A 27,865-nucleotide genomic window follows, 5' to 3' on the forward strand; every position below is an offset into this window, starting at 1 on the left:
GTTTATAATGGGTTTTAATGTTTTTGTCTCGTCACTCCAGCCGGACAGGGTATCACAGTATGGTAGGGGCGTAACATTTCCGTCACACGCTTGAGGTATTCTGCCAATCACAACGCACTGGATAGCTGGCCAATCAGAGCACACCTTGCTTTTCAGACCGATGAGCTTTGTAAAAATCGACACGTTTCAGAAAGGCGGGGCATAGAGGAGAAACAATAATGTACAGTATGTGGAAAATAATGTGTTTTTTTAACCTTAAACTGCATAAACACATTTCATTACACCAAATACACAAAATAATGTTCTTTTTAGCAACATCATATGACCCCTTTAAGATTAATTTGCAAGGAATTTCCTGAATTTTCTCAAACTACATATTTAAAAAAAAAAATGTTTTGGTTTTAATGAAAGACTGACAAATCATTCTTAATCCTAATATTGACACTCATGTTTTGTTTTGCCAGTTGTTTTGTTTTGTTTTATTTCGCTTTGATTGTTGTTTTGTTTTAATTTGCTTTTTTGTTTTTTGCTTTGTTACTGTTTTATTTTGCTTTATTGTTTTCCTGTTTTGTTTTATTTTGTTCTGCTTTTCTGTTTAGTTTTGTTTTAATTTGATTTGCTTTCCTGTTTTTCTTTGTTTTGTTTTGCTTGCTTTCTAGTTTAGTTTAGTTTAGTTTTGCTTTACCTTCTTGTTTTGTTTTGTTTTCCTTTTTTGTACTTAATGTACAAACTCCATTTAAACATCTTTGTTGAACTTTAGGTCCTCTAACAATTTTATGCTTTTGGTATACATTACAGCTACAAAGAAATTTAAGATTGCAGTATGAAAATCTCTCATTCCCTTCCAACAGTATACTATTGATTTAAGTTGATTTACATTAGTGAGGAAATACAGTAGTGACAGTATATTTTCCCATAATCCTTTGCGGTTTACAGTAAAATACTGTATACACATTTTTACAGTATCTTACTGTACATATTACAGTATAATACTGTTCAAATTACAAAAATCAGTTACAGTGTATGTTCAGCATGCAACATTCCAACAGCAATGACATGATTTGCATACTGAATTGTAATTGTAATTAATAATAAAAATAATAAAGTAGAAAAGGTAATAATACAGATGTTGTACATATATTGTTCACTCACACATATATACTCTAATACACATCCTGAGAAGGAACCTTCTTTTTTATCTCATTGTTTCATGCTGGTAAATGGTTAAAAGAAACAAATGTGTGAAGATTTGCAGGAATTTGCTCACCAAAACATGAAACAATGACGCCTAGTAAATATAACATTACTCATCAATGCTGTATATTTGGAAATCCAGAACCCTGGACAAGATGTGGCAGATATTTTACCTTTTTAAATATTATTATAACTTCTGGCCTTTTAAGGCACCCCATCACATCACTCCTTAAGGCAGAAGTGGCCAATATTCCTGGATCCTGTCAGACTGAAAACAGCTGAAGTGGACAGATCATCTGTCTCTCTTCATTTTGTTGCCAGACGCAGGTATTTGCGGCTGAGGAGTGCAGAGATGGGCTGGTATGTGAAGGAGAAGTGCTTTCTCTGGTCTGTTGATTACTGATTTCAGTGCAGAACTGGACTCGAGGTGCAGAATGTGATGTTCAAGATCACTGTGGTGTTGCTGTGGGAGTTGTAGCGGGGTACAGCTGAAAGTAAATCTGTAAAAAACTGAAAACATTGAACCATGTGACACGGCCATGCTTGGTAATTTGGTTATGAAGCAAACCAGAGTTTCCAACACTGCCTAGTGGATTCATCTGTTAGTGGGGGAGTTATTCTCCACCTGAATGCTCACGTGAACCACAATTGGCCTACTACCACACCTACATTTAAATAATAACAGTACTAGAAGATTATTCAAAATATGCATACATTTTCATTGTTGTCAAAGTATAAACTGAAAAATCATTAGCAAAATGTTCGACTTTGATAAAAGGGTGTTTATTCATTTATTAAATTGTATATTTTTTATTATTATTATTTGATTTTATAAATTATTATATTTGTTATTTATTATATGTTTATTATTTATTATATTTATTTAATAATTTTATATTTTAGTATTAACTGATTTTATTTTACTTTATTGTTTTCCTGTTTTGTTTTATTTTGTTCTGCTTTTCTGTTTAGTTTTGTTTTAATTTGATTTGCTTTCCTGTTTTTCTTTGTTTTGTTTTGCTTGCTTTCTAGTTTAGTTTAGTTTAGTTTTAGTATTAACTGATTTTATTTTACTTTTTGTAAACACACACACACATACACGCACGCACGCACACAGTATATATAATGAAGTGTGAACATATTATTTATTTGTGTTTATTTAGGATACATAAAATGCCATTAGCCTTAACATAGACAAAATATTATATTCCATCATCATTTCCATTACACAAATAAATACAATTTAATTCAAATAAATGCTGTTCTTTTGAACTGTCTATTCAAAAATGTTTCCAAAAATGTATCATGTATGAAGCAGTACAACTGTTTTCAACACTGATAATAATCAGAAATGTTTCTTGAGCCGCAAATCAGTATATTAGAATTATTTCTAAAGGATCATGTGACACTGAAGACTGGAGTAATGATGCTGAAAATTCAGCTTTGACTCACAGCAATAAATTACATTTTACAATATATTAAAAAAGTAAACAGTTATTTTAAATTGTAATAATGTTTCACAATATTACAGTTTTACTGTATATTTGATCAAATCAAATTTTGAGCTTAAGAGACTATATTAGAAAGCCAAAAGTAGTCATAGTTGAAAATACCCGTAATATCCCAATATAATTGATAATATCACAAAAACACATTAAACACACCAATAAATAAAACACCAATTGTTCTTTTCTGGATTTCCTCCAGGTTTTGATAAATTGAGAATGAGTTCATAAGCAATTAACAGCCTACATAAAAGTTTACATTCATATTACAATGATCTCAATGAGCTTCATGAATGACTTTCTACTTAACTTCCAATTTACGTTCTACATTAAACAAATAAAGCTCGTCACAACAAAAGAACAAATGACTTTTAATAAAAGTACATGGAACGTTTTTGCCTTTGCAATGCCATTTGTAAGCAGGGTGGAGGTCCACATACTCATTCAACCATGACACCTTCCTAACATACTCAGATAACCTTCCCGCCCTCTAGCACTCGACACATCCGTCACTCATTTGCTCCATATTATGTTGCAGGGAAACTGTAATCCTTCCTGAAAACCAAAAGTCTTCCTAATGAGTTAAACAATGTCGTCCTCAAAATCGAGGCGGATGCGTTCATGTAAACTATCCTTTCTTTACTACAAAATCTGCTGGCATGGGCTGTGTTTGTGTCCCTGGAGCTCACTAGTGCAACATTACCCACGGGATGAACGGCCTACTTCGGCTCACTCACTGAATGATACCCAAGGAACATGAAACCTTTTGACTGTTGTTTCTTTATATTGTGGATTTTTGCATTATAAAAAGACTAATGAATTGTGAAAAATTCAGTGTTTTTGCACTCAATGGCTGCGGTTTGCCAAGAATAGGGCTGATTTTGAATGCGTTTGGTGGTAAAGTGTTAAGCTGGTGTCTTTGTGCGTGTTAAACGGGAGGCTCGGTTGCTTGCTTTTCGGCTGGTTGAACCCAGTGTTGTTTGCTCACGGGGTAGCAGATCTTTTCACAGCTCTGCGGATCTTAGTGCGCCGACCGGCCCCTTTCATTCACATTGAGACTTTCAATGAATAAGAAATTTTCCGCATCTCTCTTTGTACAAGTTGAGTTTGGCTGCTCATTTCTGAATTCACTTTAATTTTACACAGTTAGATGTAACTAAGTAGTTTTAATGGGCCAGTTAGGGCATGATGGTATATGCGACGGCACAATTTATGCAATATATTTCTGTGGCTATTAGATCAGTTTGCCCAATGTGAAGAAACAAGAGTCCCTAAGTCAATATGAGGAAGAACTAGTTATTAGGAATGGCTAAAAATGTAAAATGCAGTTAATTGTCAATGGCAGGGATCTCCAACCCTGCTTCTGGAGAGCTGCCTTCCTGCAGACTTCAGTTCCAACCTTGCTCCAATACAGCTGCACGTAATTGACAAGTAGCTCTGAACACCTTGATTAGCTGGTTCAGGTGTGCCTGATTGGGTTGGAGCTGAGCCAGGAGCAGAGACCCCTAGCCTATGCAATATATATGAATGTGGATCAGCCAATCAGAATTCAGAGCCTTTTTTTTCTAATTTTAGTTGTGCTGTTTTGATTCTTGAGTTTTAACTCAAGTTTTAGGCTTTAGCACATGGTAATATACAACCCGATCTCATGAGAAACGTAATTATTTTACAAATGGACAATTCCGTATGAATTCGTACAATTTGATTTTCATGCAAAATATGCATTTTTTTTAACTAAGCATGAAGGATCATCTCTAACTCTAATCCTAACCCTCAGTGGTGCATAAGCACATTGCACAAAATCGCCACCATTTCGCCAAAATATAAAAAAGTTTTGAATGGTCATGAAAGCGTGTTAATTTAATATTTAAATATTTTTTCATTGAATTTTTGGCAAAAACAACCATTTCAATACAGATATACCATTACCATGCAATACAAAATTACTCATAAAATAAATGTTTGCATACAAATGACACTTTCATGAAAAAAATCAAGATAAAAAGTGACCATAGTTATAAAAACACCAGCAAATAGATGATCACTGTGCTAAAGAGTGCACAGCCATTACTTTGTAATTAAAATAACATATATTCTGGTGTTTGGCCATCCGTCAGCCTAACCACAGACTCTCTTCAGCACAACGGTAACCTCAAAAACTCAGACATACCAGAAACCCTTTTACATTCCAAAATAATACAACATTAAACACTTTCAGAACCCCCCTATATTAATGTTGAGCAAAACATATGAAATAACACTTAATTTTAAGATTTACTCTCCTTTAACGGTCAGAAGCAATGCTGGGAACTAGAAATCTGCTGTAACTTATTTGTGAGTGTGTGTGTATATATATGTGTACATACATTCACATCTATATGGGAACATGTATGTGCAATATATGTGTATACAGTATATGCGTGTGAAGGGACAGTTGACAGAGTCTGAAGTGGTGTTTTTTTTTTTTTCCCGATTTTTTGGGCAGAGCATTCATTGAATTTTTGGCAAAAACAACCATTTCAATACAGATATACCATTACCATGCAATACAAAATTACTCATAAAATAAATGTTTGCATACAAATGACACTTTCATGAAAAAAATCAAGATAAAAAGTGACCATAGTTATAAAAACACCAGCAAATAGATGATCACTGTGCTAAAGAGTGCACAGCCATTACTTTGTAATTAAAATAACATATATTCTGGTGTTTGGCCATTCGTCAGCCTAACCACAGACTCTCTTCAGCACAACGGTAACCTCAAAAACTCAGACATACCAGAAACCCTTTTACATTCCAAAATAATACAACATTAAACACTTTCAGAACCCCCCTATATTAATGTTGAGCAAAACATATGAAATAACACTTAATTTTAAGATTTACTCTCCTTTAACGGTCAGAAGCAATGCTGGGAACTAGAAATCTGCTGTAACTTATTTGTGAGTGTGTGTGTATATATATATATGTGTACATACATTCACATCTATATGGGAACATGTATGTGCAATATATGTGTATACAGTATATGCATGTGAAGGGACAGTTGACAGAGTCTGAAGTGGTGTTTTTTTTTTTTTTGCCAGATTGTTGGTGCAGAGCATTGAAAGACTCCCCGCCGGTCCCTGTATTCTGTCCGCTCACAAACGCAAGAGGAAGTGAGAGTGTTTATCCATTACTTTGACAAAGTTCCTGACTATGTGTCGCCCTGCAGGGATCGTTATTTTCCTGTCTGCCTGTTAAGAGGTTTCCAGTATTTCCACCTTCCTTCAAGAGGCTTTTTGTCCTAGAGAAACCTCAGTGTGCTTAACATGTGAGATCCAGGCAGAAAGTGTCCCAGTAAAGGATAGGAGCTCTTTGACTGTATTTTCAATAGTTTAAAGCAGCATTAGTAAGACAATGTCTGAAGTCACTCTTCAAGCTTTGCCGGTCAAGGTTGTAAATTAGGTCATTTTTTCGAATGTGGAGCTTTTCGTCTTTCTTACCATTTTAGAGAAACATGTGTCCAAGGAAGCAGGCTTTGAATTTGGAGTGACCTGCTATTTCTCTCTTGTTTCACATTGTGTGGGTTTTTTCACCTGGAAGTGAGTTAATATCAACTACTTCCTCTTCCTGAAGCGTGACGATTTTCCCACAGTTAGTGGTTGTTTGTTCTTTACATTTATGCATTTGGCAGATGCTTTTATCCAAACACTGCATTCAAGGTACATATTATCATACTCTACCATTTGAGCTACAGGAATCTTTCAGAAAGACATTTTGAATAATTTAATGTTTGATAAATTGTGGTTTGCACTTACTACAATCTAAACTCTAACCAGAAATAATATACAGATTTATTTTACACCCGGTGTTTTTTTTTCTTCCCCAGAGTCATTTTGAGTCATTTCAGAGTCAACACTCACTAGAAAGTAACTGGATATCCATTAAAAGAAAGATTATTATTTTTTGTTTAATAATTTAATAATAATATGAATAATAAATATTATCTATGGCATGGTTATCATTGTTATTATTTAATTACTTAATTTGATATTATTGCTATCATTATTATGATTTAATTACTTAATTTGACTGAAGGTAATATTTAAAAAATCAGCAAAAAATAAATAAATAAATATTGCAGACCACTGATACTTCAACCCTGTCAATTTTATTTGGAGTTTACATATTTGTAATTTTAGTCAGTAATTACATTGTAAGTGTAAATATACATTTAAACACGAATTGTCTCTTTCAAAACAATTTTGAACATCTCAAAACAACATTTTTTTTTTTTTAATATGGCTAGCATATATCCTTATCATCTCTAAGATTTTTAGATTAATTTTCCCAAAACAGAGCTGAACTGTTGAACTTTACATGACCAGTATAAATAGAAACATAATGAAATACAACTTTCCGATTTGTTTTGTTCTTTAAATAAGCCATTAAAAAGTAACGGAGACATGTTAATTGGCTAAAACAATAACGTGGACCAAACTTTATGCTGATAGTCAAAAGTACGTCTGCAACATTACTGACTCTAGAATCAGCACATAATAGCCCACAAACCTCCAAAGACTCATTAATTATGATTGAAACCAAATCCCACTCATTCTATAAAAACCAAAGCCACAGAGGGGACCTTTTTAATACAGCATAATTCAAATCTCTCTTGCTTTCCCAACTGTATTCATATCTTCTAAATAGAGGCATAAAGAATACCGAAAGTACTCTAATGAATAATATGCCTATATTAGTATCTGCCAGATGATCCCCACCTTGCACAGCTCACACATAGTTGTTGTTGTGCCAGGAATGATATGTTTTCTTTTGCTTTCTCAGGGAGATTAATAGGTTTGAGTCAACAAACGGAGCTAATAAGAGTCCCTGATCTCTCCTTGAGCACCTGTGCTCCAGCCAACACAGTACATTCAGAAATCACAATCGCTGAATCAACCTGGAGGGTATAATGTAACGCAGCTGTAAACCTGATACCAAAGCACTTAAAGGAATAGTTCAGCTAAAAATCAAAAATTGCTGATAATTTACTCACCCTTAGGCCACCCAAGATGTAGATTAGTTTGTGTCTTCATTAGTACAGATTTGGAGAAATGTAGCATTTCATCATTTGCTCACCAATGGCTCCTCTGCAGTGAATGGGTGCCGTCAGAATGAGAGTCCAGCAATGCTTTGAAGTTAAAAACACCTTAATGATGGATTTGTTTGTTACAAACATGCAGTTTTTAACTCCACAAGTCATTAACTGATGGACTGGAGTGGTGTGGATTACTTGTGGATTATTGTGATGATTTTATCAGCTGTTTGGACTCTCATTCTGACGGCACCCATTCACTGCAGAGGAGCCATTGGTGAGCAAATGATGAAATGCTACATTTCTCCAAATCTGTTCTGATGAAGACACAAACTCATCTACATCTCGGATGGTCTGAGGGTGAGTAAACGGTTAGCAAGCTTTCATTTTTGGGTGAACTATGTCTTGAAACCAGAATTAATTCCAGCTATTGGTTATCTGATAAACAAATATGATTCTCACGTTGAAATGTTAATAAATTTCGCGATAAATCAGCTTACCGAATGGAGCATTTGGTTTCCGTCACTCGAGGAACTTGAATAGAGTTATTATGTCCGAGTAACAGCGTAATGAGCTTAGATTTTGAGGTGATGAATGGAGCAATAAAGAAAGCCTATCTTCATTTTGCATATGTTTGAGCTCGAGCCCATTTTTTCGTGTCGAAACCATCCCCAGGGGTCCCCTCGCGAGTCTAAGTGGTGCAACATACAATACCCTCATCATGGGAAAATGCTTCCCCTGAGTGCCAACACAAAAACTGCTGCTCTTTCAATGAGCCCGCCAATTGTTGGACTTTCTATACCGCGTATCGTACGAAAGTTGCTAACAGACAAATGAAATCCATTCTAGTGTCCTTTGACAGTGTTTAGCGGTTAGCATGTACAGGAGGAAGCCGCTCGAGTGTTTCTAGGTTGCGCATGCGATCTGTTTATGTAGGGTGACCTCTTAAAGGAAAGAAAATAAAGATCAGGGCAACTGATTAGCCATGGGAGCTTTTCTCGAAACAATGCTCCGGTTTCCTTCTCCGCGTGAGGCTGGTTCTCGCGCAGTCGTGAGCTCGGCACGCCGCTCACACGCTCTGAAGGGTTCGGGTTTCTAGTCTTGAAGTAGCATCTGTTGTGGCTCCAGGAGACCGTGAAGCCCATTGGGCAATGCTAGCGTGCTTCAGTCTGATAGTGAATGTCTAAGGATGTGGCATATTCTGTTTTCTATTTAGAAAAGATGATATGGACAGGGTTATGGTCATTGTGCAAGAATGTCATTTGGAGTTTTCCCTTCCATAAGGAGTCAAAACATATTCAATTTGATGTGGAAAATGGTCTGGTATCTTCATCTAACATATTGCTATTTGGGAGTCTCTTTGTCAAAGTTATTTATTTTGACTCAAATTTTGTATTGCAACTTGGAAACATTATTTAACATTTATGTAATGTTTATAATGTAATATTTCTTTAACGTTTTTATAATATAATAATTGTATGAATGTTAAACGTTAACTTTAAATATATCAATATATATGTGTTTCAATTATATATTATTAAATTGCTATTAAATATTGATTAGTATCTGATTATAGAAACAAAACAAGTTGTGAATAGCATATTGCACTGTGCTTTAAAATCATTACAAAAATTTAAATTCTGATTAAAATATTCAATAATTGTCCAACACAATATAGTCCAGTTGTAGATTATTATAGATGAATGACTTGTAGAATTTTAAATAAATAAATGTCAAAAAATATATTTAAAAAAAAAAATATTTTCATTTAGAAATATATATATATATTGATTTGCATCATATTCCAGAAACAAAATAAGTTGGTTGTGAGTGGTGTTTCATGTTATTACTACATTATTACTATTATAATTATTTCAACATACATGCTCACATCAGTTTGTTATTTTTCCAGTACTAAAAGGTGATGTAATTTAATATTGTAACAGAATATATAGATTATTATAGATGAATGACTTGTAGAATTTAAAATAAATAAATGTCAAAAAATATATTTAAAAAAAAATTAATTTTCATTTAGAAATATATATATATATTGATTTGCATCATATTCCAGAAACAAAATAAGTTGGTTGTGAGTGGTGTTTCATGTTATTACTACATTATTACTATTATAATTATTTCAACTTACATGCTCACATCAGTTTGTTATTTTTCCAGTACTAAAAGGTGATGTAATTTAATATTGTAACAGAATATTGCACTGTTAAGTGTTTTAAAACATTAAAAAAGTTAAATGATAATGTAATATTAGAACAGCAGTAACAAAGGGATTAAAATTATAGTATATTATATTATATATTGATTAGAATCAGATTACAGAAACATACAGTATTACTATTAGTACTAATACTTAATTTCAGCTTACATGCTCATATCTGTTTGTTGTTTCTCCAGCACTACGCAGGTGATGTGACAGAGAAGACATCCTGTACGGTCAGACTACAGGAAGCTGGAGATGAGGATTGTGGGATTGTGGAGGACTGGGCGTTACAGTCCCCTGCTGGTCTTTCTGCTCCACTCGCTGCTGCCTCTTATACGGCCCAGTAATGCTGGAAAGCAGAATATACCACGACTACAGCTCTCTCATGCAGGTCAGAACTCACTCTCTTACACACTGATTTGATATTCACTTTCATAGAGATAATCAGAGGACAGTGGGAAAATGATGAAATAATGTCTGCAACACTAATAGTTACGCTCTCCAAGTCTCTTTGATGTGGTAATCTGCAAATCTTCAGATAAATCTTCTCTCTGAAGCTGCGTTTGCTTATTTCCGTTTAGCAGGGTCAAGCCGTTTTGATGGACACAATGAAACAGGGGAAGGGTACCGTTAACCTCTGCTTCCTGAAAACGTACAAAGTTAATTAGTCTACTGCATTTTGCCAGTCTTCTTTTAAGTTTTGTTTTTTTTTGCTTTGTTTTTATTCAGGTTTAATTTAATAATATAACATAATATTGCACTGTATCCTAAATAGCATTAACATTTTATATAATAATTATGTAATATGAGAACAACAACAACAGCAATGTGATAAAAGATGCCACTGTAAATAATTGTTTATTTTTAACAATGATTATTAAAATATACAATTATTCTCCTACATACTGTAGTCCATTATTAGTGATTTGTAGAAACTACAAAAATAATAAAAAAAGTAAAATATTAAATATTAATAAAAATGATCAAATATATAATACATTTTAAAATACCAATAACGCTCTCCAAGTCTCTTTGCTGTGGTAATCTGCAAATCTTCAGATAAATCTTCTCTCTGAAGCTGCGTTTGCTTATTTCCGTTTAGCCGTGAGGACATCAGCAGGGTCAAGCCGTTTTGATGGACACAATGAAACAGGGGAAGGGTACCGTTAACCTCTGCTTCCTGAAAACGTACAAAGTTAATTAGTCTACTGCATTTTGCCAGTCTTCTTTTAAGTTTTGTTTTTTTTTGCTTTGTTTTTATTCAGGTTTAATTTAATAATATAACATAATATTGCACTGTATCCTAAATAGCATTAACATTTTATATAATAATTATGTAATATGAGAACAACAACAACAGCAATGTGATAAAAGATGCCACTGTAAATAATTGTTTATTTTTAACAATGATTATTAAAATATACAATTATTCTCCTACATACTGTAGTCCATTATTAGTGATTTGTAGAAACTACAAAAATAATAAAAAAAGTAAAATATTAAATATTAATAAAAATGATCAAATATATAATACATTTTAAAATACCAATAACTGATAAGCTTAAGTTTTTATATTATGTATATAATAAATTAAGTATTTAATTATATATTTTATATTCTTAAATATTTCTACACCTAAATATTACTTAAAACATTACAATTTAAGTTAATTATTTGTTATTAAAAACATAAAAAATGATAAAACTAATCAATTAAAAATAATAACTGATCAACTTTTTGAAAGATATTTGTAGAAACTATAGTTGTTAAAATAAAATAGATTTTATATATATTATGAAGTATTTCGTTATGTATTATATAAGTTTTATTACTTAAATTATTAAAAAATAAGCTAATTATTTATTATCCAAAATTTATTTCAGATTTCTGAAATAAAAAAATGCTGCATGTGGTAATCGAACCCCCTTCCTTCTGCCACTCCCCATTTTTAAGTAAAATAAATTAATTAATTCAAATGTAATAATAAAATAATATAATTAATATATTAATATCATTTAATAAATTCGTATTAAAAGATTTTACCCAACAAAACACAATTTACACCAATAGAACTAATAAATTCAAATAATCTAACCTCCCCTTCAAAACAGCATTATCATCGATAAGGACGAAACCATCACAGCTGCCCCTGTTACTGACCTCTCAGAACCTTCCGGAACCTGCGGGATGTGACCGCTTCCTCTCAGGAAGGTTCTGTATATGGTGGTATAGGGCTGTACCTATAGTGTAAATGTGCTTCCCATTACCTTCAGGGCTGTTAATAGAATGTATACATAATCTCAGGGGCGCCATGTGTTTACGAGTGCAGGGCGGCAGACATCCAAAGGTTGGCATCGAGATGCAAAATCCAGAAGTTATTCATTAATGGAGAGAAGTCACATGTTTTGCTTGCAGGTATCTTGAAGTCTAATTTGAAAGCCAAGCTAAAGAAGACAGGAAATGAGAACAAGTAAACAAGAAGACTTTTGAATTAGCTGAATATGACAGTTGTATTAAGAAGTAAGAAGCTTTTGAGGGACATGACGGTTCAGGTTTGCATCTTAGTCCTTTGTTTGGGGGGGAAATTGTAGTTGATCCAACTTACAATAAGATAACAACCCTATAGTACTGTGTCGTACCTGTAGAAAGAATCTAGTCAGTGAATCCTTTTCTTGAACTGGCTGTAATATCTGCACAACTATACTGACAACTAATGATGGAGTAGCTAATGCATTCTAGTATGATAATGCTGTTTTGTAAAGTCTAATAGCTAATTTGAATTCAGTCATATGAATCATTTGAATGTATCAACAGACTAAAATCCATAATATGTGAGAAGCCCAGTGTGGAATACAGTGTGACGTTAGCATTTTTTCATGCTACAGTGTTTATTTATTAAAAAAGTATATTGTTACTGTAAAATCTGCAAAATACAGCAGATTTATTTATGAATATAAATAATTCATTTCATTATAGTTGATCTATCAAAAATATGCTACCAACCAGTTGTGGAAAGAGTACTGAAAATTTGTACTTAAGTACAAGTATTGTTACATTGCTGAAATAATACTCAATTACAAGTAAAAGTACTGGTGTCAAAACAGTACTTAAGTAAAAGTACAAATTACTCTTCTCAAAAACTACTCAGATTACTAGTTACTTTTTAGCTGGCGATATTTAATGAATGACCAAAAAAATAAATAAATTCATATCCAAGATCTATGTGGATAATAGCTACTTTGAACAAACCCCACTTTTATCTTATTGACAAATTTCGTGAAATTATAAATATTAAAGTACCCGTGAACCGGAAGTTGCAACTGACTTCAGTGTTGTGATGTATTTCCAAGTGAAACGGAATATTGAATAAAGGGCGAGGTTTTATTTTGGTGCACCTCCACTCCATCTCTGCTCATAGCAAATTCACGGTTGGATGGTGGTTAAGAATATCTGCTTGTTATGTCTGATATCATGCTTCACCGCTTCTGGGTCCTAATGCTCTGCCAGACGCCCCCCAAAACACTCACAGTGTCATGTAATTAACTCCATACTGAAATCCCAGATGGCCAGACAGTGATTCAGCTAAAATATTAGTGTCTGAGACATTGTGAGCACGGAGACTGTAGTGTGTACAGCAATTTTTTAAAAGCTTAGCTTAAATATGTAATATTGATTAAATAGTGCTCATAAATGGCTGCTGAGATAGTATTCTCAAGTGAAATGGACCCGGAAACAGCAGTCCTTATGTCATGACTTAACAAGAGGATTCTCCCCAAGCCGTCAAACTGACGTAATCAGAGCCAGAACGGCATTCCAGAGCGGAAGTCAATTTTGAGTGTTTTTCATTAAAGATTACGACGGCAGACAATTTTTTCCCCCAGTGTATTTACTTGCATGGTTTAATTGTTCACCACAAGAGAAGTAATGTGCACTAAAAAAGTAAGTAGGGTAATTTTTGATTTCATGATGACTTTTTCAACAATCATTTTCAGTACCATTGGCAAAACTACCACTGTCTCAATCTGTGATGGCGAGGAACGATAGAGACGAGGAATAAACAAAACAGTCTTTAATCCAAGAAACACAGGGTACATCCAACACTGGGAACGGCAGGAAACACATGACCATAACAAGTAGAAACGACAGAGACAGACTGCACAGACTAGGACTTAAATACAGGGGATGATTGGGGAAACACAGGTGTATGGGATGACAAATCAAAATAATTAACAAAACAAGGACAGGAACATGACCAAATAAGAGAACAGAAACAGGGGCAAAACATGTCACAGACAGTCCATGATCCTGACATTATGCCCCCTCCGTGCATCCTCGCACCGTAGCAACAACAGAGGGAGGCATGGGTGGGAACTTGGGAGGAGGTTCCGGAGGAGGATGGACACACATCCGGGGCTTGGAGGCGGAGGGAAGGAATTCTCCAGCCATGGCCGACAGAGACAGACTGCACAGACTAGGACTTAAATACAGGGGATGATTGGGGAAACACAGGTGTATGGGATGACAAATCAAAATAATTAACAAAACAAGGACAGGAACATGACCAAATAAGGGAACAGAAACAGGGGCAAAACATGTCACAGACAGTCCATGATCCTGACATTACGCCCCCTCCGTGCATCCTCGCACCGTAGCAACAACAGAGGGAGGCATGGGTGGGAACTTGGGAGGAGGTTCCGGAGGAGGATGGACACACATCCGGGGCTTGGAGGCGGAGGTAAGGAATTCTCCAGCCATGGCAACGCTGGAGGATGGCAGACCCACGGCGCTCGCACCGTATTGATGGTGGGCTGAGGGCGAGCAGAGGGGCTGCCAGACGACAGCGGTGGAGGAGGCAGGAGCGGGTGGGAGGGCGGGCATTTGTGCATCTCCGGGCATTCAGGGCTTAACTCTGGATCGGAAGCCCCCTCTAGGCTGAACACGGGAACAGGATGGTGCTCAGGAGGAGCGGACACTTGAGGGCACTCTGGACTGGATTCGGGGACTAGAGCCCTCTCCTCTTCGCTTTGGCACTTACGCCGCGCCATACTCAGCTCACCCTCAGCCGCGGTGCAGGGGGTGGAGCTCCTCTCCTCTACTTCCGGGGCGATCCTCCTCTCAGTCGCTCGGCATTGCGCTGGCTCGTAGATCGCGACGGGAATTGGCTCTCCGTCATCGGTGGGCTCGGGCTTTAGCTCCGCACAGCGGGGAGATGGTGGGCTGGGCTCTGGGTCCGGAGTGAATCTGGTGAGATCATCCTCGGGAGTGATGGTGAGAGGTGACCAGTTTCTCGCCAGAATCCACTCCACAAATGCGCCGAAATCCTCTCAAGGACCATCTTTGGACGACGGCGCTCTGCACTCGATGTTTAGACTGGCGTCGTAGATCACACAGAGCGTGCCGTTCGGGTAGCTGGTGGTGCTTGCTAGCAGCTGGAACAGTCTAGTATGGTCCTCGAGAGCTTTGTCCCCCTGCTCCAGCAGGAGGAGGAGGCATTCGGGGCGAAGAAGGGCATCCATCAGGGAACAACGGAAAAAAAAGACACCGGGTAAAAACGGGAAACGTAGATTATTTTGCTTCATTTGTACTTAAGTAAAAGTAAAAGTACAGCTTTAAAAATATAATCAAAAAAGTACAAGTACCCGAAAAACTACTTAATTACAGTAACGTGAGTAGTTTTAATTCGTTTCCTCCACCACTGCTACCAACCCTATATTACCATGTCGCACACTGGATATAATATGTGCACAACAATATTGACACCAAACAGTAGTTGTTATTGTAATAGCTAATGTTACACTACTGTTAAATTAAGATTAACTTATTAGGACATATCTAGTAGCTGTCATATGAACCACTCAAATGAACCAATACACTAGATTAGTGTGATTTTGCTCAGCTATAAAGCTGTGTGTGCAATACAGTGTGATGGTAGCATTTTGTTATGCTACAATGCTAACTGGTTGAAAATGTGGCTTGTTACAAAAAAATCAGCAAAAAAACAACACCAAACAAACACCCGAATGTATTTTACATGACTGAAAATGTATTCTTAGATTCTTAGGAAGTCAATGCTTATCACTCTACTGACAAAAAAATATTTTATTTTAAATAAATAAATAAATGCTGTTGTTACTTATTCCCCCTTATGTCATTGCAACCAACTTCAACAGGCATCTGATACATGGTGTCCCCCAAGACTATATCTTAGGTCCTATGGCATTTAAGTATTAAAGGAATAGTTCACCCAAAAATAAAAATTCTGACATCATTTCCTCATCCTCATGTCTTATGTAGCTATAATGTAGTAGCGCAGTTACTAATGTGCTAATGTGTAAAGTGTAGTTTACTACCCAGCACTGCTCCACTGACACTTTTATTTGAAAGCAGTTATCATACTTCAACTAATGACTTGGTTCATTATTTTTGAATTGAGTCAACTTCCTCACTTAAACTGCTTATTTAACCTCAGAAAATTAAGTTCTGCTGGCAGACGCACAGACAATTGATTTTCCAGTGTCCTCTGACTTTCCCACTGGTGTTTATCAGTAAAGCTCCTGCAAATGTTGAGGATTTTCTTTCTGACAGAAGGGTGGAATGAAACCAAAAGAAACATTCCTGGCATTTGAGACTGGCTAAATGTCTCAATTTCTCCAGGAAGGATTTTTTGCATCACACCCACTGGTTTCATTTTGACAGCTCCACCACATATTGTGTGTACTGGGAAGATTTGAGAAGAATATCTCATATATTAACAAAACACTGGACACAGAATGAAGATTCACCCACATAAAAAAAAAAACACACAAAAGTCCTTTGAGACTTTTGAGTTATTTAAATTAGATTATATAAGACCTTTTGACTTGTTCACAGTGGCATACTCAAAGAGAACCACTAAATTAAGCTGAGTTATTTTTCCAATAGTCCTCAGAGGCCAAGTCTTGGCAAGACAGTAAAACATTTTTATTACAGTCTATGTCATTGCAAAAATACAGTCCTTTGGCACCAGGAATGTGACCTGTGGGATGTAGTTCCAGATAGCTGACACAATGGTGCGTCACGGTGATGACCCCTGACTGTGTAACCCCTTTGTATCCATGGCAACAAGGTGCAGGAGATAAGCAGAGTAGATGACTCAGGGTCCCGGGCTCTGGCATGGGCTAATGAAGCCATCAGGGCGTTAACACTGAACAGAGCTCGAGCCAAGATTGCTGCTAACTAGAGGAAGGAAAGATGAAAACAATCTGAATCACTTTCTCTGGGGCTGATGGGGTGCCAGAATTTCTCAAAATAGAGAGAATATTAGCAGTTAAGTTGGGCTTAATAGTGCAGATATCTCTGGGGAAAAAGGACACTTTAGCATACTTGTGAAAAGAGCACTACTTATGAAAATAATATACTTAAGTTTTCAAACACTTAATTGTGTGTTAATTGCAATTAAATGACAATGTAATATATTTGAATTAAAAGCAATCAGCTTAACTTTAACATGCTTTTTTGGCCCACCTTCACAGCAAGTTATATGTCATTTCATAATTATGTCTATTGTCTTTGAAATATGGGTGAAGTTTACTGTAATGACAAGCATTTATGGTAAACTAAAACATACTTTAATATAATTTATACTGAAATTTGTAAATCATGTACTTTTTAAGTAAACGTAAGTGGCCTTTTATTTAATTAATATTATCTGCAAGTACTGTTTTTTTTTTAAATATGGCACTTTTAAGATTTGAAATACACTATAAGTGCACATTCAAAACAATTCACATTAAATACTTTTTATAAGGATAACTCCAATTTGTAACTGTCAGCGCAAGAGCACATGCAAATATGTACTACATGCAAGTATGTCCTGTCAGACTGCGTGCCTGAAATGCTCTGACCAAGCTGTCACATCTGCGTTTGCTTACTTACAAAGTATGTTTCTGGGCTAACTTGTAACTGTTTCCTATATGAGCACAAACCTGGAAGTCAGTTACTCTTTCTAACCTTCAAAAACATATTTATTATTCATACTCGTAGAGCATCATTTGATTTCAGTTGTGTCTCCTGTTGAAATGTCCTGACCTCATGCTTTAAAATGCAAGACAAAACGTCCACCCTAAACCTAAACACCATGGTCAATCTGTTGACTTTTTGTAATCATACTTTCAGAATAAATCACAGCAACCTTGTGACAATTGGTGATACATGTCAAAGCCATTCACTCTCGTCTTTAGCAAGTCTTTCAGAATGAAGACAGATAATAGTCTGTCTTGAGCAAAGCAGCAAGGGCTTCGGTTTGGGTCGGGTAATTGACAGGATTTGGGTTGCCTCACTTGACTTATCTCTCACAAACTGCACTTAAGTGGCACATACGTCCTTGTGCATGTCCGTGTGTGTTTGCGAGCACATTTTCAACACCTCCAGTCTGGGACTGAAGCAATTAAACATGCACCCCATGGCCCCTTAGGGAGATGACGTCGTCCCAGAGTGTAATTAAGAAAACAACTCTGGGGCTGAAGGGTGCCGCAGTGGAGGCCTCTCATCAGTGCTGTACGTCTGTAGAGGCACACTTTCCCCCTAGAGAGAGGCATTTAGTCCACACTCCTAAATAGGCAGCGAACTCAAAAACACGTAGGTCACAACCGCAAAAACCTCCAGTGGGATGCACTGGTCATCAGAAGACCATTATTCTTACTTTATGTTTCCTTCAGGGCTCTTCAACATGTTGAACGGGAAGTCAATGTTCATTTCTATATGGACCAGAGGTTGGCAACCTTTTCGGCATGACGTGGCATTTTTTATTTTTCTGGTTAACCACTGTGCCAACACCCATCCCCCGCCCCCTTTTAATACATTCTGTATTTATACAGTACATAAACATTTTTAGATGATACGATAAAAAAACAATAGACCTAGTTGATTTTCTTTTCTATTTTGATTTTGCTTTCTATTTTAAGCGGTGCTGGTGCATCGCGGCTGAATAACACAACTAAGCACAAACTCTAAGGAGCTTTTAACATACATTAATGTATTTCAAAAAAATATATATAATATATATATATATGTGTGTGTGTGTGTGTGTGACCTGTGCTGGCACAAAGAGTCACAATGAGCGCATTTTCAAAAATTAGTTATTTTTATGTTCACATTCTCCATTAAAAGATGTTTCAGAATGATGTATGATTTGTTGGAATCGGACTAAAAATGACTGAGCTACAACTGTTTGAAGTCAATAGAGTCAGCAAAGTAAATTTTGAGAAAAATCGAGTTCAAGTTTTCTGAAGGTTCCAAAGCAAAATAACAGAGCAACATCTTTTGCATCTTTTCCTCCAGTTCTTCTCTTAATAATAATTACTATATTAATAATCACAATATAGCTTTTTTTATTTTATCTTTCTTATTATAAATAAGAACAGATGCAAAAAAAACACTAAAACAAATATAAGAAAAAAAAGCTAATAATGCATTACCTTTTTCATTTTACATCTAAAAAAAAGCATTCAAGAAAAACAAATAATCAAATGTAAAAATTCCTTTACTGTGTTTATTACAAATAAATGGATTATTAAAACTACAAAAGCGGTTCAATCAAGAGCAACAAGTGATTCCCTCTTTTCTTTTATTGTTAGATTAACATTAATGAGGCGGCCTATATTAAGACCTACTGTAATGCACGGATCTAATATAATGTTACACATCAGATGTTTTTCCCCAACAGTTCCCCAAACGTTCACTTAAGACAACAGATGTTTGCGTGAATAATTAAATACTGTAATTTTGTGTATGTGTGTATATTTATCGGGATTGCACGCTTCGGAACAAATAAAGGTAATTAAACATCTAGAATTATTATTTGGAGCATTGGGCTCGCTAGACGAGGGCTTAATGAACTCATTTTTTTGAAAACCTCAAAATCGACTAAAACCATAATTTTTCACTTTTTTTGCCTGTAGCTCAAAATTAGCCCGTGCGCATTCAGACTCATTTTGCCAGCACGGGTCACATATACATATATATATTTGCATCACTGGATATAGCTGTCGGTCATTTAACATTTCTATCGTAAAATGTATCGCTAAAAGTTGACTAATATTAAATGGTTTGCAGCTTCATCTTATCTCGCTCTCTTTAACGTTAAACTGACGAAGTTAGCGCTCTGCTTCTGTGAACAGTAAACCCCACCTACTTTGATTTGATTGGCCATCTCAGCCATTTTCACATTGACGAGCGCTGTTAGACTGCTGAGGCTTTGATCTGATGTGCCTAGTATGTGCAGCGGTCGCGCGTGCATCCGTAGACTAGCGCAAGTTAATTCTCACACTTTAATAGTATTTATAGCTCCTAATAGGCTGTGTGACTATGAGACTTTACCTCAAAATGTACGTCAGTATGCAGTTTTTCCTACTGCTCGCGTGTCAGCGATTATCCCTCTGCGTGCCACTGTTGGCACGCGTGCCGTAGGTTGCCGACCGCTGCTATATGGACAACAAATTTCCTTTTATTAGAAAACAGAAAAATTCTGTTGTTATTTACTCACCCTTATGTTGTTTCAGGCATCTGATAAACTGTGTACCCCAAGGCTATATCTAAGGCCCTATTGCATTTTAAGTATTAAAGGAATAGTTCACCCAAAAATAAAAAATCTGACATAATTTCCTTATCCTTGTCATTTTAAACGTGCATGTTCTTATTCTATTTGTGGAACACAAAATGAGAAATGTTTAAACTCTATACAGCTATTTTTCACATAGCAAAAGAAAAAGACTTTATATGAACAACTAACAAACTTTTGGTGAGTTTCTCACACAAATTTATTATATGAATTGAGCAGATTCACTAATTCTTGATCTTTAAAAGATCTTGAGGGGAAGTCGTGACCTAATGGTCAGAGAGTCGGACTCGTAACCCAAAGGTTGCGGGTTTGAGTCTCGTACCGGCAGAGATTGTAGGTGGGGGGAGTGAATGTACAGCGCTCTCTCCCACCTTCAATACCACAACTGCGGTGCCCTTGAGCAAGGCACCGAACCCCCAACTGCTCCCCGGGTGCCGCAGCAAAAATGGCTGCCCACTGCTCCGGGTGTATGTTCACGGTGTGTGTGTGTTCACTGCTGTGTGTGTGCACTTTGGATGGGATAAATGCAGAGCACTAATTCCGAGTATGGGTCACTATACTTGGCCATATGTCACGTCACTTATCTAATATTATCTTTTATGAAATGTTTTAATCTAATTTTATTTCGCTCAAAGTTTGCAAAAAGTCACTGATCTGAAGTTGGACACCAACAGCGAGTTTGAGGAAGTAAAACAAACTCCTAATCTTTGCTGCAAAGTCCAACAAAGCCTATAAAAACAAATGCAAGGACACATATGAGAAAATAAGGGAGAGTCTAAACCAGACTAGGAAGATGAATTACCATCTGTGGGATATTTCACAGACCAGGCTTACAGGCTTTACATTTACTGTGTTTCGTGAGCCATAAGACCAGGACTTGAGGATGTCCTCAAATCCGATGTGGAATAGATAGATGGACAGACAGACAGGGTTCAACACTGGGACATTTGGGTCGTAAGTCACAGTGTTACATCTGGAGCTAACTGTGTTAGTAAAAGCTTACAAGGGGTCTTTCTTTATGGGCAGTTAATGGCTTAATATTGGCCTGCTCTTTTTTACTCATCAACAATATACTGTAGTGTTTAGTCACAAATTCATTCTCTTTTGCTGGTTGCATCAGTCAGATGTGATAGAGAAGAATAAACATTTTTTAAAGCCCTTTAGAATGACTTAATAAACAGGAAGGGAAAATCAATTGCAGATACAGACTAAAACGAAATCTGGCCAAATATACACCTCTTTAAAGTCCTAAAACAGTCACTTTAATTTGTGCAACAAGGGTTTATAAATCCATTCATACAAAAGCATCCATTATTTGCCATTAGAATGAAAACCAAAAGTTGATAGATAATCCCTTTGGTTTTCACATTCACTCCATTACTCTGCTTCAGCTAATGTTGGCGACCCAGAACACAACTTACAACTGGAGCTTATGGGTAATTAGAATTACTAGCTGCCACTGACCCAAAGGAAAAAGAAGTCAATTGAAATGGGGTCCATCTATGTCTTCCATCACCGCAAAAAGACTTTCTGGACAGTTTGAAAAAGACAAATGAGAGAAGACAATTGATGAATGTGGGAGATAAATGAGGAGGTATATTGATGTTAACACCTCTCCCACCCTCAAAGCGAGTCTCCTCTGGCGTCAGTTTCATGAATCACATCAAATGCAGTTGTATATTTTTCCATGACTGATGAGCTTTCTCATATTTAGAGGAAATATTGCTCTTGTGTGAATTTTTAAGTGAAGATTTTGTTAAAGAATCTACATTGAAAATAAAAGCCACAAAAAGTTTTGAATTTAATTCAACTCTATTTTTACTTCAAGTATATTAAAAGTACAAGCATGCATTTAATTTTATAAGCTATACTTAAATGCCATTTCTCTTCAAAAGTACTGTGGTTTGCCTTGGAAACAGATCAACAGTGCATACTAGAGGCATGCTGCCAATTTTCTCCAGACCTGTTTATACAGGAGGAAAAATAATGACAAGATGAACATTCACACCTTGAACGTTCCTTGTGATCATCTTGAACAAACAGTTGGAAAATGGCTTGGCAATGAGACTTCAATAAATCTAGGCATTGATAAACAGTAAGATGATGTACTGTAGGTCAGCCACCTGATACAAAGACAAAGCAAGCATGGCCATCATTCTCACAGTGTACTTGCAATTTCCCATTGACTTACGGCGACATTATTTGGCACATTTCAGGTATCATATGAGGACTGTCCCAAGACATTTTGAATGGGTTTTTTATGTTTGTGTGGTCACTTTGGCCTTCACAACTGTCTCTTAACAGTCAGAATTGTCAGTAGAATTATTTTATACAGCTCTTGGGGAACCCTTAACGTTTTATTAGTTGTCATTAAGCACTCGCCCGCAGCCTTTGCTTGGCCAATTGTGTTTTATTGCAAGTCGTTTTTGACAAATCCAAACCAGATTCATTCAATCCAGTTTCGTTCTTGTTCAGACACTTTTTTTTCTCAATATTGTGCTGCTATTACCACAAGATAGATAAATTGATTGCCCTAAAGACTTCAGAAAAATATGATAATCTAATATCCTGTGATTGTAATGTATTACAGTTGTATCAGTTGTTTATAATAAGGGTTGAAAGTCTAGTCCTGTATTATTGATTTTCCATCAGTAACATCTGCATCTCATTTATTCACTGTTGCATTATCTTAATTTATACTCACCAAAAAAGTATCAATAAATCACTGAAATCCATTTCTGCCCATACTTTAGTCACTACAAATCAAATCTCACTGCACTTAGTGTACAAACAAATCTTCAGTACCCACACATTAGTTTGAAAAACATTTAGCATTGTAGCTAGTTCCAGCATTTTTTATAAAATTGCAAAAATTACTGTCTGCACGATATGGTTGGTGTGTGAAATTCTGATTTGTGGAGTAAGAAGAATGTCCAAACCATAGTGAAGCCAGCTTCATCTCAACCTCAGATTCCAGATGTTATGTGTACAACGTTCAGAATGAGTTACAGGTCAATGACAGTTCAGTTTATGAAGCACTGTTTTAAAAACTACTGCTTTCATAGACAGTTGCCTTCTAAGGGGCCATTCACATGTGCTCTGGCATTCCAAAACAGCTCAATAGAGTGCAACAAAATGGAAGAATCTAGAGATGTGTTTAAAACATTCGAACTGTTGTGGCGCTAGAAGTTAAAGCCATCCTCACTGAAATGTACTTTAGAAATGACTGATTTGAAACACTCTTCATAGGCAGCAACTTAGTGTGCCATTCAAATAGCGCTCGACTTACAGTTGTTTCCAATGAGAGAGTTTGATGTTAGCATGTTGCTAAGCTAAAAATGCAAAACATACAAATACAGAAAACACACATATATCTTAAAATTCAAGCAGTAATTAGTCCATTGTAATTAGATTTTTTAAAAGGTTGTCTAAATTTAAGTATTTCTAATTGACTGATCTCATGGCGCTAGATGCTAAATGCTATGTTTGTACACTCAAAAAGGTGCATCCCAATTCGTGCACACTTAGTACTATTCTATGTCATTATGTAGTATTCTAAAAGTTCCAAAAAAAGGAAAAAAAAACACTTTAAATTAGAGACCTGCGCGGGACGGATTTTTCCCGCTCCCGCAGAAACATGTCTTATCTGGTCCTGCTCCCGCCCGCAACATTCATATTTTGTCCTGCTCCCGCCCGCAAAGCCCGCATAAAAGCAATCCATATAGATTTTTTCCTGTACATTCGAAGAAATTTACATGAAATGGTGCTGTAACATCTCCTAAGCTCCACAACATCCCAGCATAAACACTCCCGATAAAATATTAGTTTTTTAGGCTAAGCATCAACATTCACAAACCACTGTTATTTTTAACAGAAAAGCAAGCATGTGCTGCTGCCTGCATGGTTTGGCATAGCAGAATGCGAGCAGTGCTTCCTTTATTATCACTAAAAGCTGACATCTCAGTTAATCGCGATCTCATAAAGCTCTGTTATAACACATTAAATATATGCCAAATTAATCTTTCACAGTGTCTACACTTCGTGTGTTAAAATGAGAGGATTCCTGAGCACGCAATTTCAGCATTGCGGTGAGTAGATTCTAACTTAATCAGGCACTTAATCCATTGCGTTCCAGAAATCAACAGCTGAGTCTGTGATTGGCTACATTGCGCAACCCTTTAAACACATGTTATAAATAGAAACTATGCCTAGCTTGTGCATGTCAATAATTTTAATGTTAATATTAGTTGTTCTTTTTGCTTTTGTGCAACAGATAAATAACAATTTATATATTTTAGACACTTTATGCTTAGATTATTTCTATTTTGCGGGAGTCCCGCAAATAATTTTACTCTCCCGCATCCTGCACACACGAGTATCTTCCCGCCCGCACTCGCCCATCAAGAGTTGTCCCATGCCCTGTTGCGTTGGGTCCCGCGGTACTCCCGCGGGAGCGCAGGTCTCTACCTTGGATATTACTGTTTGCTGGTGCTTGACCCTGCCTGTTTTACTACGCTCTATAATAAAAGCCTTGTATTTGGATCCTCAACTCCGTCATCACGCCTCCTACATTACAGGTTTAGTTAATAACGTCCCTTAAACAATTAGGTTTCTACCTGAAGGATCCTGCATTATCCTATATCCATCTGAAATGGAATTGATTTGTGAATCATTGTGATTAAGCCTCTTGCTTGAACTAAATGAAGCTTCAAATGCCTGACCAGGCCACCTATTATGTATTCTACATATGTCTTTGGGCATTAAGTGTGTTTCTTAAAGAAAAACAATTTTAGACTGTAGTTGTTTTAACCTAGACATCAATTGTTTGATTTTATAAAGATTATGTAGCCCCCTACAGTTCAAAGAAACAAATTTAACCCCAATGGTCTCTGCCATTTCCTTCTACACAGTGTGGAAAATCACCTGTACCTTGTGTAGAGAAAACATAAAGCAAACTAAATTAAACATCATGATTAGAAATATCGTCCAATTAGGAAAAAATTAAAAACTTAAATTTCACAACTATGAATTGCCGAGAACCACCAGTAAATCCAAACTCTTCACTACTTCTAACTTCCTTAACTAGATCAACCCAATTTAACCCAATGTAAGAATTCAAAGTGCTACCGTTCGGGCTGGCTCTGGCCCCCCCCGCATGTTCACGATTTGTATGAATGCAGCACTTTCCCCCCGAGACTCAGCGGCATGCACATGCTGAGGACTGGTTCATCATCGTGTGCTCGAGGACCACACACACAAGCTCCTCACCCATTTAGCACACCTAGTCTTGCCTGTGAACATGCAAAAAAACATGCTTCAGCCCTGCTAGTCGATTACATTCCTGGGGATGGTTTTAGACTTACGCATAAAATAAGCTTATAAAATTCATACACTCAAAGATAAGTGCATAGTGTATAGTGCGTCATTTGGGATGCAACTAAACAGTCACAGCTGATTTCAAGAGCTTAACGGTAGATTGTTGCTAAGCTAACAATGCAAACAAAAAAAATTTAACACACAAGGATAGGGTAAATAGCATTTCAACTTTTTTAACAATGCGTTTCGGTAACGACTTGCCTCTTGCCTCACCTGACTCGTACTGCATTCTGGGATTGCGTTCTTCACAATCAGTTTGTCCAATGCTGCAGTTGAATATGAATTGCTTTGAAACCAAAAGATAGAGTCTGAGCAGTATTGCTGCCTACATTCTAAAACAGCCTTCACGCCACCTTAAAATGCTTCCTAGCTAGGGACAACCTCATTAGGTTTAGCAACATTAAAGTGTATAAGTGATGTTTTCTACACCCAAACGTCTTTAAGTTGACATCTATATTCCCTGGCCATGCTCTATTTAGTTTATATGGAACAATTCTTGGGTCTGAATCATTACAGACATGCCAACAGCAATCAAAACACTCGCCAAAACAGAAAGCCAAAAAAGCAACAGGAATAAATAAACAGCTATATTCTCCTCACCACTTAGGATATACAAGGCCTCAGAGAGGAAACAGAGTCAAATTTATTAGCTTGCATACGTCACTCTGACTTCAGGGGACTACCTGAAAAATGTGGCACTGATAAACGTACAGTAGGGCTGGGCAAAAAAATCTAATGCGATTTTTATGCGCATCTCTTCGGTAAAGCCGCTTCTGGTGATTAGTAGTAAATCTCCAGGACGTGCTTTCAGATGGAGCGGCATTTACTACACAGAGCCATAGATCTCTGACAAGCTACACAAAATCGCATTCAAAATCACAGGCGATTCATTGCCGAGCTTATCAGTTCATAGCTGATCAGTGAACTACGGCTCTGTGTAGTAAATGCCGCTCCATCTGAAAGCACGTTCTGGAGATTTACTACTAATCACAGAACCGACTTTACTGACGAGATGCACATGAAAATCGCATTTGATTTTTTGCACAGCCCTAACGTACAGTAGGCCAGTTAAGTAAGCCTGCATATTTCTGCGACAGTTTGATGTTGCTTTGCGTAGACATGCATCCCTTGCTTTAGCAGATGGAAAAGATCTACATGTCCAGGTCTGTGTTGATTTTGATTCTGCCCAGTGGTTTACTTATTCAAGTGGTCGGACACAGATGCAATGACAGGGAGAGGTTCTCTTGATCTTTACCTTACAGCTGAGACTTCTGTGATCCGATCCTTGACAATCCAGTGATTTTTCCATCACTCAAGCTTTACACCCAATCAAAAGCCCCCAGCACTTGATGAAATCCGAGATAACGAGGGAAACGGACTCCCTGCTGCTTGAGGAGTGACAGAACCTGTCAGTGACCTTAAAAGTCCTCAATAGAGAGTCCTTCCTCCAGCTAATCAACCGTCTAATATAATGAGACCACAGTTTCAAATGTTCAAACTGATGGAGAAATTGAATAGACTGATTAATAGCATTAATGCACACAATCACCACTAGGCCAATCGTATTTAAAGGGACAGTTAACCTAAAAATTACAATTCTGCTATTATTTATTTACAGGTTATTCACATGTGCTTCCAAGACCATATGATAGATTACAACGGTCAAGCTCCAAAAAGAAAGAAAAGCCTTAAAAAAACATACTGCTCTAGCTACATTGTAAAAATGTTTATTTTTTTATGTTGTGAAAAGGTTGTGATAGTTTTTTTTACATAGAAAAGGTTGTGATAGATTTTTTTACATATATAAATAAATATATACATATACATATATATATATATTATATATATATATATATATATATATATATATAAACGTGTATATATATGTAACT

The 27,865-nt window shown here is 36.4% G+C and overlaps 1 protein-coding gene across 1 annotated transcript in view; it reads left to right on the forward strand.

Moving 5' to 3' along the window:
• Positions 1-27,865, forward strand: part of LOC107557964 (semaphorin-3D-like) — an 80,137-nt gene that overhangs the window by 12,248 nt on the left and 40,024 nt on the right. The window contains exon 2 of the mRNA XM_016241560.1: positions 10,195-10,391. Coding sequence (XP_016097046.1) covers positions 10,256-10,391 — 136 coding nt within the window. The 5' untranslated portion in view covers positions 10,195-10,255. The remainder of the gene's footprint in view (positions 1-10,194; positions 10,392-27,865) is intronic.

Source organism: Sinocyclocheilus grahami, unplaced genomic scaffold, assembly GCF_001515645.1.
Source record: "Sinocyclocheilus grahami isolate Dianchi unplaced genomic scaffold, SAMN03320097.WGS_v1.1 scaffold626.1, whole genome shotgun sequence".
Taxonomy (NCBI): domain Eukaryota; kingdom Metazoa; phylum Chordata; class Actinopteri; order Cypriniformes; family Cyprinidae; genus Sinocyclocheilus; species Sinocyclocheilus grahami.